At 55.4% G+C, this 16,070-nt stretch overlaps 1 protein-coding gene and 1 non-coding gene across 4 annotated transcripts in view; both read left to right on the top strand.

Annotated features, from left to right (window-relative positions):
* Positions 1 to 16,070, top strand: part of AP1B1 (adaptor related protein complex 1 subunit beta 1) — a 51,764-nt gene that overhangs the window by 32,075 nt on the left and 3,619 nt on the right. For all 3 annotated transcript variants that reach the window (XM_032602863.1, XM_032602865.1, XM_032602864.1), the window contains exons 10-17: positions 794 to 909; positions 1,259 to 1,424; positions 6,651 to 6,749; positions 7,224 to 7,483; positions 8,092 to 8,293; positions 9,719 to 9,862; positions 14,420 to 14,565; positions 15,803 to 15,932. In XM_032602863.1, coding sequence (XP_032458754.1) covers positions 794 to 909; positions 1,259 to 1,424; positions 6,651 to 6,749; positions 7,224 to 7,483; positions 8,092 to 8,293; positions 9,719 to 9,862; positions 14,420 to 14,565; positions 15,803 to 15,932 — 1,263 coding nt within the window. The remainder of the gene's footprint in view (positions 1 to 793; positions 910 to 1,258; positions 1,425 to 6,650; positions 6,750 to 7,223; positions 7,484 to 8,091; positions 8,294 to 9,718; positions 9,863 to 14,419; positions 14,566 to 15,802; positions 15,933 to 16,070) is intronic.
* On the top strand, positions 15,043 to 15,139 carry LOC116739368. Its single transcript, XR_004345548.1, has one exon. It is a non-coding gene; the product is annotated as a small nucleolar RNA SNORD125 (small nucleolar RNA).

Raw genomic sequence — 16,070 nt, forward strand, 5'->3', positions numbered from 1 at the left:
AATTAGCCCGTCATCGTCAGGGGTCTGCAGCAGCATTAGCTAAGACAGTGTGGCAGCCCAAGCTGGTGGTGGCCCTGGTAGACTTAGCTCTCACTTTGTGGAGCTTTGGGGCAGGGGCTCTGCCTATTGGACGTTTTGGCAGATATCATGATTCAGCTGTCCATGTGCCCTTATCTTCAAATTCCCAAGGGTCATTCAGACCCCTGTGTCCTGGCACTTCGTCCCTCCCATTCTTTGCCTCTGGAGAGGTTCCTTGATTACTGATCTGACTCTCCTTAAATGGGTCTCCTGGAGGCTAGGGGATCTGGGACAGCTGGTCACTTCAGCCCAGCCCCTTGAGACATTTTCCATTTGGCACCCGTGATGGCAGTCTGAGAAATCTCTCCCATAGAGCCTAGTGCAGCGTGTTGGAGTAGAGGGGTGTGGGGAGGGCTGGTCCAAGCAGAGACCTCCTAAATGCTTCTGGTCACGGGAGCCCATTTTGTGGAACAAGTAGAAGTGAAACCCTGCTCTCAGGGCTTGGCATAGAAGAGCTCCAAAGACCCTCCCTGCTCTCAGAAGCTCTACTGGCCTTCTCCTCAGTCTAATTCTATCTCCCTGTGTCCCTGCCATCCCAGGACCATCATTTTGTACTCATTCTCCCCTGTTACCTGCAGAGAGGGTTCTCCTGTTTTCCAGCTGTGAAAAGGAAGGTGGGCAAGGTGTGACTGAGCCCTTGACCAAGGCATGTTGGTCAGAGGTTCTGCTGGAAGTGGGTGCAAGGCCTTGCCCACACTCTCCTCTTCCCACACAGCAATCTGCCGAGCGCTGCGTGAGCACGCTGCTCGATCTCATCCAGACCAAGGTCAACTACGTGGTCCAGGAAGCCATCGTGGTCATCAAGGACATCTTCCGCAAGTACCCCAACAAGTATGTGGCTGCCCCCCCGCCCCATGAGGGTGTTGTGGCTCTGCCGGGGACGGACTGGTGGGGAGGAAAAGCAAGGAGGAGCCTCTCCCTCTTCCTTATTTTTCTGCCGTAAACAGCATTCTCAAAAGAAACCCTTTATTTTTTTCTTATTTCTCCTGAGCCGCCCCTGCTCTGCTCCCCAGGCCCAAATAAGAACTGAAATGTAAAGGATAAAACTCAAATCCTGTTACTTGCCAGCCTCTCGGGCTCTTGTGGGACAGCTGCCCGTCTCTGTTGGTCCCTCCCGGGCCTCCCCTGGGTGGCCCGGGCTCCCTCAGTGCTCACGTGCCGGCCGTGCCCTGGTCTCCAGGTATGAGAGCGTGATCGCCACGCTGTGCGAGAACCTGGATTCCCTGGACGAGCCTGAGGCCCGGGCCGCCATGATCTGGATAGTGGGCGAGTACGCCGAGCGGATAGACAACGCGGATGAGCTGCTCGAGAGCTTCCTAGAGGGCTTCCATGACGAGAGCACCCAGGTGAGATGTTGGGTGGCCGACTTGGGCATGGCCGGCAACTCAGCACCTGCGGTCCCTCCTGCCCTGAAACCCTCCTCTCAGCCAGGAGGCCTCAGGGCCCTACCCTTCCTAAAACTGCACTGACGGTGCGGACAGACACAGGAGTGCCGTATGGGTGACAGGTGTGGCCCCTTGCCTCCCACACTGCGGTACCTAAAGGGGACATGTGAGGACACTCTGTGGTGGTGGATATTAAAGACTGCAAAAGTTTCTGGTTTTGTTTTAATTTTGTATTTATGTTTGGATAGGTAGTACATTGACTTAGTTCAAAATTGAAAAGACACAAAAGGATATATAGTGAAAATTCTGTTTCCTACCACTTTCCTGGTCACAAGTTCTCCTGGAGAACACCATGTTATTTATTGGTTTCTGGTGGGTACTTCCAGAGAGAGAGTTTAGGAACACACTAGCCAGTTCCTCTACAGAGACATGAATAGTCAATTTTCATCGTTTGTGGCACTTATATTACATAAAGTCAAACACTGATTTAGTAAGTGCTAAACCATTGCTTCCAGGAGAAATATAGAGTTGGGTTCCTACAAACCCCAGTCACAGCATTTTTATCAGCTGGTCAAGGTAAACCTTGTTTTATGTGTGTCTCTGTTTAGAGACACCTTATTTATTAATATATTACTGTTGATTCATTAGCATTGAACTCGTGGCCAGCAGCACTGTAACTCACGCCTGAACAAAGCTCGTCTAACACATGTATTTTCTCTAAAAGGCACATCACAGCCTTCTTGCGCTTAGGAATACCAGATAGCGCTTTAGCAATACACTGGGGGTGGGGTGGGGGCATTTTAAACAGCAAAATCACCAACAAAAAGCACCAAAATGTGAAAGACATGGCACTAAGTAAACTGTGAAGAAGTCACTTGTTTACAATATGAGAGTTGAGACAGACGGCAGGGCACCGCCTCACTCGACCTCAGCTGGGAATGTGTACTTCAGGCAACTCGAATTTTTCACTGCTGTGCATGTCTGTGAATGACCGTGAAAACGCCACAAGCACTGATTTCAGGGTCACCAGTAAATTTTAGCAGGCAGACAAATTTGCAGATGTGTCCTCTGTGAATAATGAGGATCAACTATATATATATATATCCTTCTCACTTTTTTAAAAAATTTCTTTATTTATTTTTGGCTGTGTTGGGTCTTCACTGCTGTGCACGGGCTTTCTCTAGTTGTGGCGAGCAGGGGCTACTATTCGTTGCAGCGCGCAGGCTTCTCATTGCAGTGGCTTCTCTTGTTGCAGAGCACGGGCTCTAGGCACACGGCTTCAGTAGTTGTGCTACACAGGCTCAGTAGTTGTGGCTTGCGGGCTCTAGAGCACAGGCTCAGTAGTTGTGGCACACGGGCTTAGTTGCTCTGTGGCATGTGGGATCTTCCCAGACCAGGGCTCGAACCCGTGTCCCCTGCATTGGCAGGCGGATTCTTAACCACTGCGCCACCAGGAAAGTCCCCTCACTTATTTTTAAATACTGATAGTAAACTATACAAATTGAAACTGATCAGTACCTTTCATTTTTCCCTTAAAAATACATTGGAAGGCCATGCCATTATTAATTTGTGCCATTATTAATTTACAGTTTCAGAGGAGTCCTTCATGCAGAAGGACGATGTTTGTTTAACCAGCCTCCCCTGATGGATATTTAGGTGTCCAACCTTCTGCTCTTTTAAACAGTACTGCTGTGAATAACCTGTGGAAAGCACACCTGCATGTGCAGCTGGAGGGTGAATTCTTAGAAGCACGATGCTAGGTAGAAGGACCCGTGCATCGCAGGTTCAGGTTGCTGTAGCAGATTTCCCTTGGTGTGGAGATTGTTCTGGTTTACACTCCTGTCTCAGAGGTGGGAGAGTCCTCTCCTTACCTCCTTTGCCAGCCGAGCGCATGCTCAGACTTTATTTTTGCCTATCTGATTGATAACGAATGGTACCTTGGTATAGTTTTGTTTGCATTTCTGTTTTGAGTGGGGTTGAACATCTGTACATTTGTATTCCCTCTTATGTGAACTGTGCTCATGCATGTGGGGCCTTTAAAATGTCTGTGAGCACAGAAATCTTAGCTGCCCAGCTGGCGCAGTGGAACCCAGTGGATCAGACTTTGGACCTTGAATCGAAGATACCAGAGTCCAAACCCCTCTTCTGCCCCTTCCTGGCTTGCTGCCTTTATGCTAACCCTTTACCTGTCTGAGCCTCAGTTTCCTCATTTACAAAATGAGAATCATAATACTTTCCCTCATCCTGTGCTGTGAAAGTTAAATGGGATGCTTTGTGTAATGTCCCTAACACGTGCGCAGCCCCTAAATTAGAAGCACTCATTAATGGTGGTGTCAGTGTTGGTCGGAATTGGTTTAAAAGCACACTTGTCCAGGCAGAAAAGGGGACCTATAGGTTCCTGTAGCTGAGTCCAAGGAGCGTTCTCTCTTCTGCACCCCTGGGTGAAGGTGCGTGGGTGGTGGCAGTGGGGCTGTCTCTGCCTTCCTTGGGTGGCATTGCCCTTGGGCAGGCTCCCCACCAGTGAAGCTTGCGAGGTGTCAGTGCTTCCAGGCTATGTCCTTCTCACTTAGCAACCCCGTAACTGCCTTCCCCTCAGTGGTTCCAGCAACAGTTCAGGCCTGTTTGCATTACCCTGAGCCAGTCCCTGTCTCTGTGGATTGAGAGGGCCAGAGAGAAGGACAGTTCTCTGAGGGAAAGCCAGCGTTTCAAAGCCAGAAGATCGAATGGATGCTGGGTGGGAAAAACAACAGGTGTCTGTCACAAAATAATAATAGTAATTCTCACTGACTCCCACTGCCACCTGCCACATCCAGCTGGCAGCCTGCCCCAGGGCTGCCTCCACTTCCACCGCACCAGCCTCCCTCCCTTGTCAGAGAAGCAAAGCCCAGTCTGGGCTGGTTTCTGCTCCTGTAGTCAGGTCCTGCTGGGATGACTGCAGAGGATGCCCTGTGGGGGTGTTTCTGCCTGTGGCTCCTCCCCCATTGTAGGGTCTGGAGCGTTCAACCCACCAAGCCCATTTCCTCATCTCTAGCACAGGGTTCCTGCAAAGCTTATTGGATGTTGTGTGTAAACTGTCCGCTCCAGCGCTCAGCAAACAGTAGTTGGGTGGTGGTGGTGTTTTAATTAGGTGGCCTGTTTCCTTTGCCTCCTGGGTTCACAGCACAGTTCAGAGCTTTTATAAGAATACTTAATGCTTTGCAGTTTGGGAACTTATTTATTTATTTTTGGCTGCATTGGGTCTTCATTGCTGCGCGGGCTTTCTCTAAGTTGCGGCGAGCAGGGGCTTCTTATTATGGTGGCTTCTCTTGTTGCAGACCGCGGGCTCAGTAGTTGTGGCGCACGGGCTTAGTTGCTCTGCGGCATGTGGGATCTTCCCGGATCAGGGCTCAAACCTGTGTCCCCTGCATTGGCAGGCACATTCTTAACCACTGCGTCACCAGGTAAGTCCTAGGAACTTACTTTAGATTGTCTCTTTGTGCCCCCTCATCCTGGCTCCTAAGCCTCTCCAGCCGTGGACAGGGAGCGCTGCGTCTGGCCTGTCTGAGGGCAGGGGCAGCGGCATCTTGGCAGGGGGACTGCCTGAACCTGCAGGCTAACGGGAGCCTCAGCGTGTGTGTGGGGAGACGAGGTAGGGAGCTGAGGCGGCCCTGTTCCCAGGCAGCACTGCAGACCCGACAGTGATGAATGAGCGCTGGCAGCCAGCTGCCCGGGATTGGGGAGAACTTGGTAAAGAGTCCCTGTGTGGCAGTTGTGGTGACGTTGACGATGATGACAGCTGTTGTGCATTGAGCAGAGGACACAGTTCTTTCCGTTTGTTGTCTCATTGACTCTTCCCATCAACTCTGTGAGGTGTTGCCTCCATTTTATAGATGAGGAAACAGACTCAGAAGTTAAATGGCTCATCCAGGGTCACCAGCTGGGAAGTGGTAGAATCAGAGTTCAAATGAGGTGTGATCTAACTCTGGCTCCAAGTAAGCTGCCATAGATTGGTCTTCAGAGCTCACAAGAACCCCCTGAGGTAGGCCACACATCTCCCTCAACGACTGAGGGTAAGTGGCTTTCTCTAGGCTACCCAGCCAGCGACTCGAGCCAGGTCTGGAAGCCAGTCCCCGAGCCGCCTCCTGCCTTGGACACAGCTAGCCTGCTCCTCTGCCATTGGCCCATGTGTCACCAAATTGCAGGGACTCTGGATGCTTAGTCCCAGAAACAGACTGCATCCCCTCAATCCTGCATACCAGGGCAGCTAAGCCATTTGTTTTTGTAAGTGCCCTCCTACCGGACAGGCCCAGGAGGTGCAGCCAGCCCCGTTGCCACCCTTCTGCCGCAGGCCTGTCCCTAGCACAGTCTGGGGAGCCTCAGGCTGTCCTCTTGTCGCAGGACTGACAAAATGCGATGGGGCTAAGGAAGGTCTATGCACAGAATTGTTCTTTCAGAGGTATGTTTTTAGTCAGCAGGTTTTTCTTAAGTGCCCGTTGCACACCAGGCACTAGAATGAACAATAGCCAGGGATGCAGCAGTGACAGACACGATCCCTGACCTCAAGGGGATCTCTCCATAGGGTGGCCCAGTGGCTGGAAAGCATCTCCAGTACTGTGGGGTGGTGCCAGTGAGGGGGACAGGAGGCTACAGAAGTGGGGAGGGGGCACAGGACGTACGTTCAGGTGAAGACAGTGGCAGGTGAGAGGTGGGGCTGGTGGGGGCGGGGCAGGAATGGTTCCCGCCCTCTGGTGGAAGCACAGTTCCTCACAACAGGCTGACTGTGTGGGCCCTGCTGCCCCAGTCTGCTGGGCATCCCTGGCACCTGTTCCACTTGTTGGCAGATGGTCTTTAATAAGCATACCAGGCACATGTGTTGCCTCCGTAAGCTGCGAGCTCCTGAAGGCTGTGAGGCCTGGAGCCCTGATGGGTTTCTGGGACCCTAGCACTGGGCAGCAGCCCCCACCCGCCTGGGGTTGCCAGATAGCACCGTGGCCAGCTCCTTCCTGAGCGGTCGGGCGAAGGTCCAGGCTTCTCAGCACTACCTCTCCCCTGCTGGACTTGGCCTGTTTGTGTGGCCAACCCCAAACCCCGGAAAGTTGTTCTCAGCCTTTGAACATCGTTTTACCTCTCTGAGGTCCTCACCTGGTTTCCTACTGTCCCCACAAGAAGCTTACACACCTTCCTCGCCTCCTCTCTGTCTTCCTGCAGGTCCAGCTGCAGCTGCTGACAGCCATCGTGAAACTCTTTCTGAAGAAGCCGACAGAGACTCAGGAGCTGGTGCAGCAGGTCCTCAGCTTGGCCACTCAGGTGGGTGCGCAGCCTCCCTGCTGTGCCCAGCACAGCCCTTGTTCCACGGAGGGAGCTTCAGTCCAAGGAGCCAGACCTGGGTGGTCTTGCCCCTAAAACTGGCACCACTGGGATTTGGTCCCAGAGCATTCTAGGATCCCTGCTCAGGGAGCTCAGTCACAATCAAATAGAGGTGGGGCAGGGGCAGGTGGTGACTTTGAGCCAGACCATACATGAGAGAGGAGAGGGAAGTCCCTGAGAACTGGGAGGGCAGACGGTGGAGGAGGCAGGGAACGGAGGCAGGAGTGGGCTGGGGGGAAACCGGGGGGCTGGGCCACATCTATTCAGGCGGTTTACGGGTGTGCTCCCGCCAGCGCTCAGGTTGCCATCATCAGTCGCCCTGTGATCCCACCCATGTTATGGGACTACGGATGGGGCTCCCCCTTCCCCTCACCTGGTTGCTCCAAGTTTCACTGTCTTCTCATCACCTCCCAGGACTCAGACAACCCGGACCTGCGAGACCGCGGCTACATCTACTGGCGCCTGCTCTCCACGGACCCCGTGGCTGCCAAGGAGGTGGTGCTGGCGGAGAAGCCGCTCATCTCGGAGGAGACAGACCTCATCGAGCCCACGCTGCTGGACGAGCTCATCTGCTACATCGGCACCCTGGCCTCAGTCTACCACAAGCCGCCCAGTGCCTTCGTGGAGGGGGGCCGGGGCGTCGTGCACAAGAGCCTGCCGCCCCGCACCGCCTCGTGAGTACCAGGGGCCACTCGCTGGCCTGAGCCTCCCCATCTGCTTCCTCGGTTCAGTAGCACAAGCACTCGGGCCTGAGTCTGAGCAAAATTATGATTCTAGCAACTTTTTAGTGAATGCTTACTACATACCAGGTATTGACTCGGTGACAACAGCTCTGAGAGATGTCCCCTCTTAAAAGATGGGGACAAGAGGCATAGAGAGCTTGAGTGCCTGGTGCAGCATCCCAGGCAGCAGAGCTGGGCTCAGACTCGATTCTGCCTGACTCCAGAGCCCCGTTCCTCTCGCCTTCCTGCTCTGCGGCTCCCAGGGTTGTTGGCCTGGTTGTCCAGTCCTCTGGGGACCAGCACCCGCTCTTCTCTTTAGAGTGGGCTGAGTGAAGGGAATACAGATGGCCCTCCCTTCCCTCAGCCCATGAAGCTGGATGTCTCGGAGAGCCAACATGATGGATCAGGCGTCGGAAGGGGGAGGAAGGGGGGATATAGACAGGCTTCTGGGGTAGTGAGGAGACCCAGGTGCCTCTCCTGAGGGTGGAGACTGGGGGCTCTGACCTCCCTGAGATAGCCTGACCCCCTACCCTGCTGAGCCTCTTTCCCTGTCCTGACAGGAGTGAGAGCACAGAGAGCCCGGAGACGGCCCCTGCCGGAGCGCCCCCTGGCGAGCAGCTGGATGTCATCCCCACCCAGGGCGACCTGCTGGGCGACCTCCTCAACCTGGACCTCGGCCCTCCGGTGAGTGGCCCACCCCTGGCCACCTCCTCGGTGCAGATGGGAGCTGTGGACCTTCTTGGCAGCGGCCTCGACAGCCTGGTATGTCCTAGGGCCCCCTCTGGATGAGGTTGATAGTGATCTTTGGAGAACCGATCGTTGAACGCCCTCTCTGCCAGACGCCAACCAAGGGCTTCAGGCACATTTGCCTGCGAAGGTGATCATGTAGCTCCTTACACATCGGTGAGAGACTGAGGCTTAAAGAGGTCGGGTGACCTTCCTTCCAAAGAGAACACAGCTGCTAAGTGGCAGACACAGGATTTAGCCCCTTGCCGGGCTGCTGAACCCCAAGAGACCTGGAGCAGTGTAGGGCCTGTCCTAGCCCCTTCCCCTGAGTCTGGCACCTCGGCCCTGTAAGGCTGGAGGAGCCATACCTGCATCCACTTACCCCACATGCTGCACTGGTTGGGGGTAGCAGCCCAGCAGGCCTGAGAGAGGCCCATGAGAGGTCAGGGACAGTCCCTCTTCCCCTGTGAAAGGGGGTGGTAAGACTGGCCTGGGTGTTTCCCTTGGATTTCTTCAGGCAGCTGGTAGAGCCAGGTGAAGGGGGCAGTGGGGCCCTTGTCACTTGGCTATGCCTGGCTCAGGTCCCCAAGGCCACAGCATAGGAAAGGGTAGGAAGGACGAGGGTGGTCAGGTGAGGCCAGTGGGTCATGCCCTTCATAGAGACAATGTGGGCCCCTCATAGGCCCGGCACAGCTTCACACCAGGCCCCTTTTGGGTGGAGCAGCAATGACTAATTTTCTCCCTCTTTCCCTCTCTTTCTTATCTCTCTGTGTCTTCTTTCCTGGCTTTTCTCTCTGCATGTGGCTGCCTGTTCTCTTCACCCTGCCTGCTTCTGCTTGGAGATGGGGGATGAGCCTGAAGGGGTATGGTTCAACCCTTGTGCCACCAACCCTGCTGCTCCTAGATCGCCCCACCAGCATCCCAAGGGTCGGATGATGTCAAAGCAGTCCCTCCCTGCTAGCCCTGGCCTCTGTCCAGTGTCCTGGCAGCCTCTGCATTGACTGCCCAGCATCCAGCTGCCCTTGGGCCCCCATGTCCATTAATTCCTCAGCCCATCCTCACTACCCTACAATGAAGTTGCCTTGTCATCCTGAGGCTCGCCGGCCCTCTCAGTCCCCACAACCCCTCTCTGACATCCTGGGGTGCGTGCTTTCATCTCCTGAGCACAGCCCCCTCACAGTATTGTGTCTCAAGTACCCCTTTATCCATGGGCTGTTAGTTTGTGAGTGTCCCCAGCCCTTTCCCTCAGGGCCTGCGGATCACGGGAGGGCTCGGCCTCTCCTCTCCACCCACCTCACTCTGTCTTGTTTCTGCAACTTAGAGTTGATGTGATGGCAGCCCTGCAATACCCCCTCCTGGCCTGCCCCCGTTTTCTAAAGGGCCAGGTGGCCACACTCATCCTGGGGCCCTGATGTCCCTGCCTTTGATGCCCACCTTTGACCCGTTTCCCTTCCTTTCTAGATCGGGGCCTCCAACTTCGTGTCACCCCCAGCAGCAGCAGTACCAGCCAACCTAGGAGCACCCATGGGCAGTGGCCTGAGTGACCTCTTTGACCTGACCAGTGGTGTGGGCACCTTATCAGGATCATATGTGGCTCCCAAAGCAGTAAGTGCCATGGCTTCTCTTGTGGCAGGACATGTGGCTCCTTAAGTGGCCCACTGTGTGGGATCGGCCCTGACCGGCCAGGATGGGCTCCTGGAGCAGCAGTTGGCCAGCACGATGCTGAGGGCAGCAGGGAGCACAGGGAAGGGATGCTAAGTCAGGCGTGGAGGCCTGGGGAAGGCTTCGCAGAGGGTGGTGTTGCTGGAGCTCAGGCCTTCGGATCAAGTCAGAATTAGCAAGGCAAAAATGGGGAGCGGGCTCCAGGCCCAGAGTTGAGGGAAAGCCCACACCTTCCAGAAAACTGGCAAAAGTCCCATCTAGTTGGGTCAGTGGTTCTCAGTGCTGTCCTACCCAATGCTCCTAATTGATAACAGGGGTTTTATAACGCCCCCTCCTTTCATAATAAATGAGATCTGTGGACTGTACATCCTACCTATACATATAATTTCAAAAATGGTAAGATGTTGTCATCGCATAAAAGAGACTTAAGGGCTTCCCTGGTGGCGCAGTGGTTGAGAGTCCGCCTGCTGATGCAGGGGACACAGGTTCGTGCCCCGGTCCGGAAAGATCCCACATACCGTGGAGCGGCTGGGCCCATGAGCCATGGCCGCTGAGCCTGCGCGTCCGGAGCCTGTGCTCTGCAACGGGAGAGGCCACAACAGTGAGAGGCCCGTGTACAGCAAAAGAAAAAAAAAAGAGAGACTTAAAAGGAAGAGAGTATAATGATGTATTTCAGTGTTGTGGAGGCTTGGGCATGCCCGCCCCAGATCTGATCACATTGTTGGGTGCTGGCAGCAGTGCAGAGTCACAGTGACACCATAGCTATAGAGAGTGTTTGTAGCTCACGTGCCATGAGTGATGTGGCCAGAGGTGCCATTAGTTTCTGAAATGGTGACTGACTTCCAGTTAAGTTCCAAACAAAACAAGAAACGGGCTTCCCTTGATTTTCACCATCATTAGTTTCCTGGAAATTTCAGGGCATGTTGAAACCATGCAGAAAATACTCAAGGGCTGCAGGACAGTAGCTCATTGTGAAGACCGTTGTCCTCAAGGTAGCATCCCTGACCCCAGCCCACTAAACACAGTGTCCCCCCCCACACACACCATTGCCTGCCTGGCGGTGCCTCACAATGCCCACTGGGCCACCCAGGGCAGTACCCCTGCCCCCAGACTCCCGCCTAGACCAGAGCTGAGGAGGGAGGAAGCTGGCAAGGTCGGCTGCACCAGCTTTGAGCCTTTGTTCTTGATCCTGGTGCAGCAGGAGACATTGGAAGGTTTTAAGCAGGGACGAAGCAGATTTGCACTTGATAGCGATCCTCTGGCCACCGTGTGGAGGCCGGACTGGAAAGGCTAGAGCAGAAGCAAGGAGCCGGTGGGGAGACTGGCAGGAGTTGGCTGATGGCTGCCGGACAGCAAGGCACTTGTAGGGGTGGAAAGGAGGCTGGACTGGAGGCTGGCGTGGCAGGACGTGGCAGGACATGGGGCTGGTGGGGAGGGGGATTCCAGCTGGAACAGTGGGCAAGGGGCAGGGTGAGTGAAGGAGAGCTGAGTTCGGGGTGTGAGAACATGTGGGCCTGGCACTAAGGAGAGCACAGTGTGGGCCAGGCTTTTAGCCTCAAGGAAGCTGCCAGAGGGGACAGATGTGGCCTGATCCCTCACAACACTCAGGTCACACATCATGTCTGCCGCTTCGTTCCCAGCCAGAGCCGCTGTCTATTCCAAGGTCCCCTCCCCAAAGCAGGACACAGCAGGGCTTCAGGAGCACAGGGACATCTCCCTCATGACTGGGGAGCTATGAGCCAGCACCTGCCCTGCCCTGCCCACTACACCACAGTGGTGGTGGCCAGAGTCCCCAGCCAGGATTCCTGGCAGGATCTGGGCCTGAGGGGCCCCCAGCAGACGGCAAGTCTAGTGCTAGCAACCACACACTTCCGTGCTGGGTACTGCATGAACATGGCATGGCCACCATCCCACTAAGTCCTCCCAGCAGCCTTATGATGCTGTTATTCCCATTTTTGCAATTGAGAAATCTGAGTGCTTTTTCCTAAGGTCACATAGCTGGTAACTGACAGAGTCTGGAACTAAATGTAGGGCTGTGGCACCAAAGCCTCTGCCCCCAACCCTTATGCGATCTTTTTGTTTTTCTTTAAAGATTTAATTTCATTTATTTTTGGCTGCATTGGGTCTTCGTTGCTGTGCACAGGCTTTCTCTAGTTGTGGTGAGCGGGGGCTACTCTTCATTGTGGTGTGAGGGCTTCTTTTTGCAGTGGCTTCTCTTGTTGCACAGCACGGGCTCTAGGTGCGCGGGCTTCAGTAGTTGTGGTTTGCGGGCTCTAGAGCCAGGCTCAGTAGTTGTGGTTCACGGGCTCTAGAGCCAGGCTCAGTAGTTGTGGTTCACGGGCTTAGTTGCTCCGCAGCATGTGGGATCTTCTCGGACCAGGGCTCGAACCCGTGTCCCCTGCATTGGCAGGCGGATTCTTAACCACTGCGCCACCAGGGAGGTCCCCCTTATGTGATCTTAAAGTGTTTAAGAACCTCAGTGTGCCTATCTTAATGTCAGGGGTTGTCAGAATCAGCTGGCCCTCGGGGAGCTTGCCCTCTACATGTGGGTTCATTTTAACAGGTATTATCACTGCTTTGTCTTAGTGGAGGGCCAGATGAGTGTACCAACTGCAAGGAGAGGTGAGGGGAATCCCAGGTTAGGAGTAATCAGGGCAGGCTGCCTGGAGGAGGAGTCCTTGCAACATGGGCAGGACTTTCTCCCTCCTGCTACCGTAGTCACAGGCGGGTTCTGGGATATGGGTGTGCTCTCCCTCCAGAAGCAGTGGCTGTGCGGTCTACATTTTCCTGACAGCGCTGTGACTACCTCGAATAGTTTGTCCTGCGTGCATTCCCCGCTCCTCCTGGTCAAGGGGAATGAGGCTCTCTGTACAAGAACTTGGAGTTCCTCAAGCACTTGGGCCAGTGGATGCTGACAGTTCTAGACTCCATGAACCTACAATGACCAAGAGAGATGAGGTCCCCACCCTCGGCAGTCAGGATGGTGACAGTGCCAGAAAGAGCCAGTTCTGCAAGAACCTGGGAAAGGAAGCCAGGCTCCTTGGAGGGGCAGGGAGCAGGGAAGTCACCGTGGGAGCCCTCTGAGTGCTGTGTGCCAAATCACAGCTCATGGCTAAAGCCATGAGATTCTGCCCTCACAGATTTGTCTGGGGGGAGCAAAGCATGATCAGAGTTAGCAATTAGGACGGGGTTAGGGTGGGGCATGCTTTCCAAGCAGAGGGAACAGTGTGTGTGTGAGGACCAGAGCCCAGGGAGAGCAGGGCACCAGGCCTCGGAGGCCGTGGGCAGTGGAAGCATTGCAGGATTGAGGGGGTTCAAGGGTGCTGTGATCTGATTTGCATTGTAAAAGATGGCTTTGGCTGCTGTGGAAATTGGGGATAGAAGAATTGGGCAGCTATGCGGGTGGCTGCCATCTTACCTGAGGAACTCTGATGGTGGCTCAGACGCAAGCAGTGCCTGTGGAGAGGGGAGAGCAGAGAACGTGGTGGCAGATGGGAGGAGGTGGTGTTGACAGGACCTGAGCTGCATGACCATGGGGGTCATGGGTGGGCTGAGGGCTGGTGCCCAGATGCTCTGGTTCCTGGCGTTGGCGACTTGAGAGACAGTGGGGCGTTCACTGACACAGAGCACCTGGAGAAGCTGGCCTGGGGCGGGGCTGTGAGCTGTCCTGGTGAGAATGGCAACTTGAGAGGCATTTGCGCGTCCACAGGATGGCCCCCACTGGTGTCCCTCACGGGCAGAGCTTTTAATTCATGCTGTTCGCTTAGCAAACGTTCCCTGCATACCAATCTCACACCAGGCTCTGAGCCAAGGATGCAAAGACAGAAAAGCAGAGCCCTCCCCTCGAAGAGCTGTCTGGGGACCGAGAAGACAGTTTATTTGCTAAAACGTCACTGCAGCGGGAGCCTGGAGAAGGCTTCAGGAGGAGGTGGGCTTGAGCTGAGACTCGGATGACAAGGGCAGCCAAGCAAGCAGCAGAAGACCTGCCAGGCGAGGGGTGCTCTTAGTACTGTCCTTGGTCAGGCCAGTTTGTACAATTAAAGGCCAGCCCTGCCTTCTGTGAGGAAGGGCAGGCTGTGACAGCCAGGGAGGCCTCAGGCTCTGGCTGAGGCCCAGAGTGCCCTTGGCTCTCGACTCTCCTTGGCTCGTCAGGAGGCTGGCAGGGCCCGCTTGTCTCATCGCTTTCCTCAGCCCTGCTTCTGAGTCATCCTTCTCTGACCTCCGGAGACTCAGCTCAGCCTTGGGCTCACCAGGTTCCTCCCTGCCCTGCGCTGCTCCAGCACGTGGCCACACGGCTTGGGGGTCCTGGGCAGGCTGTGCAGGAGCCTTCCTCCCATCCCACGGTTCACATGGTCGTCCCCTGATGGTAAAGGCAGGTGTGATCAATCTGAGAGGCCCCTTTAGGTGTGAGGGAAGGGGGGTGGGGGAAGGACCCTCACATGGGCTATGGAGTTGGGGACATGGTGAACACCAGCCCCCATCCCATCGTCTTCCCCGCAGGTCTGGCTCCCAGCTATGAAGGCCAAAGGATTGGAGATCTCAGGTACCTTCACCCGCCAGGTGGGGTCCATCTCCATGGACCTGCAGCTGACCAACAAGGCCTTGCAGGTCATGACCGACTTCGCCATCCAGTTCAACCGCAACAGGTGAGCTCCCTGAGGCCAGCCTGCTGAGACCCCATGCTGGTGACTGCAGGCAGGCGCTGAGGGCTGTGGGCCTGGAGCCTCTTTCTGGTGAAGGAGGATATTCCTCACAACCACAGCTCAGGCCAAAACTCTCTAAAGCAGTGATTTTTCCCCACAGTAACCTCTTTATGTGGACACCAAAGTATGAGGTGGAGGGGCAGCGCACCTCCCTTTATTTTTGCCTTCCCCCACTGCCCCGGGGGCATTTTACTGACATAATCTCCAGATCTGAGCAGCTCCCGTCTCAGGAGTCTCTAAGAAGGAGGATGGGGAGTGGGCCTGGCCGCCAGCCTCCCCCATGTGGCAGGATTAAACCACCAGACAGGGCCTGCTCCAGGCCCTAACCCCTACCAGGTCCCCTGTCAGCAGGGAAGTTCTCCTGTCTGGCACCATCAGGGTCTTCATGGACCAGGCCAGCTAGGCCAGGGCTCTCTGGGGGACCCCAGCAGCCTCTCCTGATGATCCTTCTTCCTGAGCGGCTCTAGTGATGAGCAAACTGAGCCTCTAAGAAGTTGACTGAAGGGGCTGTTTCCTCAGGGAGAGCCTGTGGGCCAGTGGTTTCCGACCCTCTGTCAGACCAGGGAGACCCTAGAGGCCACAGAAACACTCCAGTGTCTTTTACGCTCTTGGGCATCCTCCTGATTTGCTCACATGCTGCTATACCAAGAAGCAGGGCTTTTCTGAATCTCTGTGGCCATCTTATGATCTAGCCAGTTCTGGCCCAGACAGTAAAACCCAGTGTCTCGTTTGGGATGGTCACATCCCTCCTGGGAGATGGAGGTTGGTCACTGAGAGTTGGGCAGTCACAGAGTTTTCAAATTAAAAGAAGCTTAAAGGCCCCCTGGTTTGTTTTGTTTTGTTTTTTCCCCTGGTTTTAAATGGAGCTTCTTGAGGGCAGGGCAGGGGCACTCTTACCTGGGCCTGCCCAGCGCCTCACCCAGAGGAGAAAGAGGAACAGAGATGGGCTTCAGGCCTGCAGCTGTCCCAGATTTCTCTTCCTGTTCCTGTGGCCATTGAGGGGTGGGGAGTGGGGGTCAGGAGCTTGTCCTTCAGGCCTGGGTCTGGGCCTGGGATGAGGCCGGCTCACTGGAGAGGCTTCTCGCCAGCTGCTGCCCAGGCTCCGGAGCCCCAGGAGCCTACCTGTCCTGTGTCAGCACCTGTTCCCCTGCCACCCCCACGGGGGCTTGTCTCTCCCCAGCTTTGGCCTGGCCCCCGCCGCCCCCCTCCAGGTCCATGCGCCGCTCAGCCCCAACCAGACTGTGGAGATCTCCCTGCCTCTCAACACGGTGGGCTCAGTCATGAAGATGGAGCCTCTGAACAACCTCCAGGTGTGTTCCAGGCAGGGCTTGCCACCCCAGTCCTTACCCACCTGCCCCGGGGAGGAGCCTGGGGGAACCGTCTGGGGCCTGGCTGGTGCTGGCAAAGGGCTGTCTGTGGAATCTTGCTCTTAGACACAGACTGGGGGC

Source organism: Phocoena sinus, chromosome 14, assembly GCF_008692025.1.
Source record: "Phocoena sinus isolate mPhoSin1 chromosome 14, mPhoSin1.pri, whole genome shotgun sequence".
NCBI classification, from domain to species: domain Eukaryota; kingdom Metazoa; phylum Chordata; class Mammalia; order Artiodactyla; family Phocoenidae; genus Phocoena; species Phocoena sinus.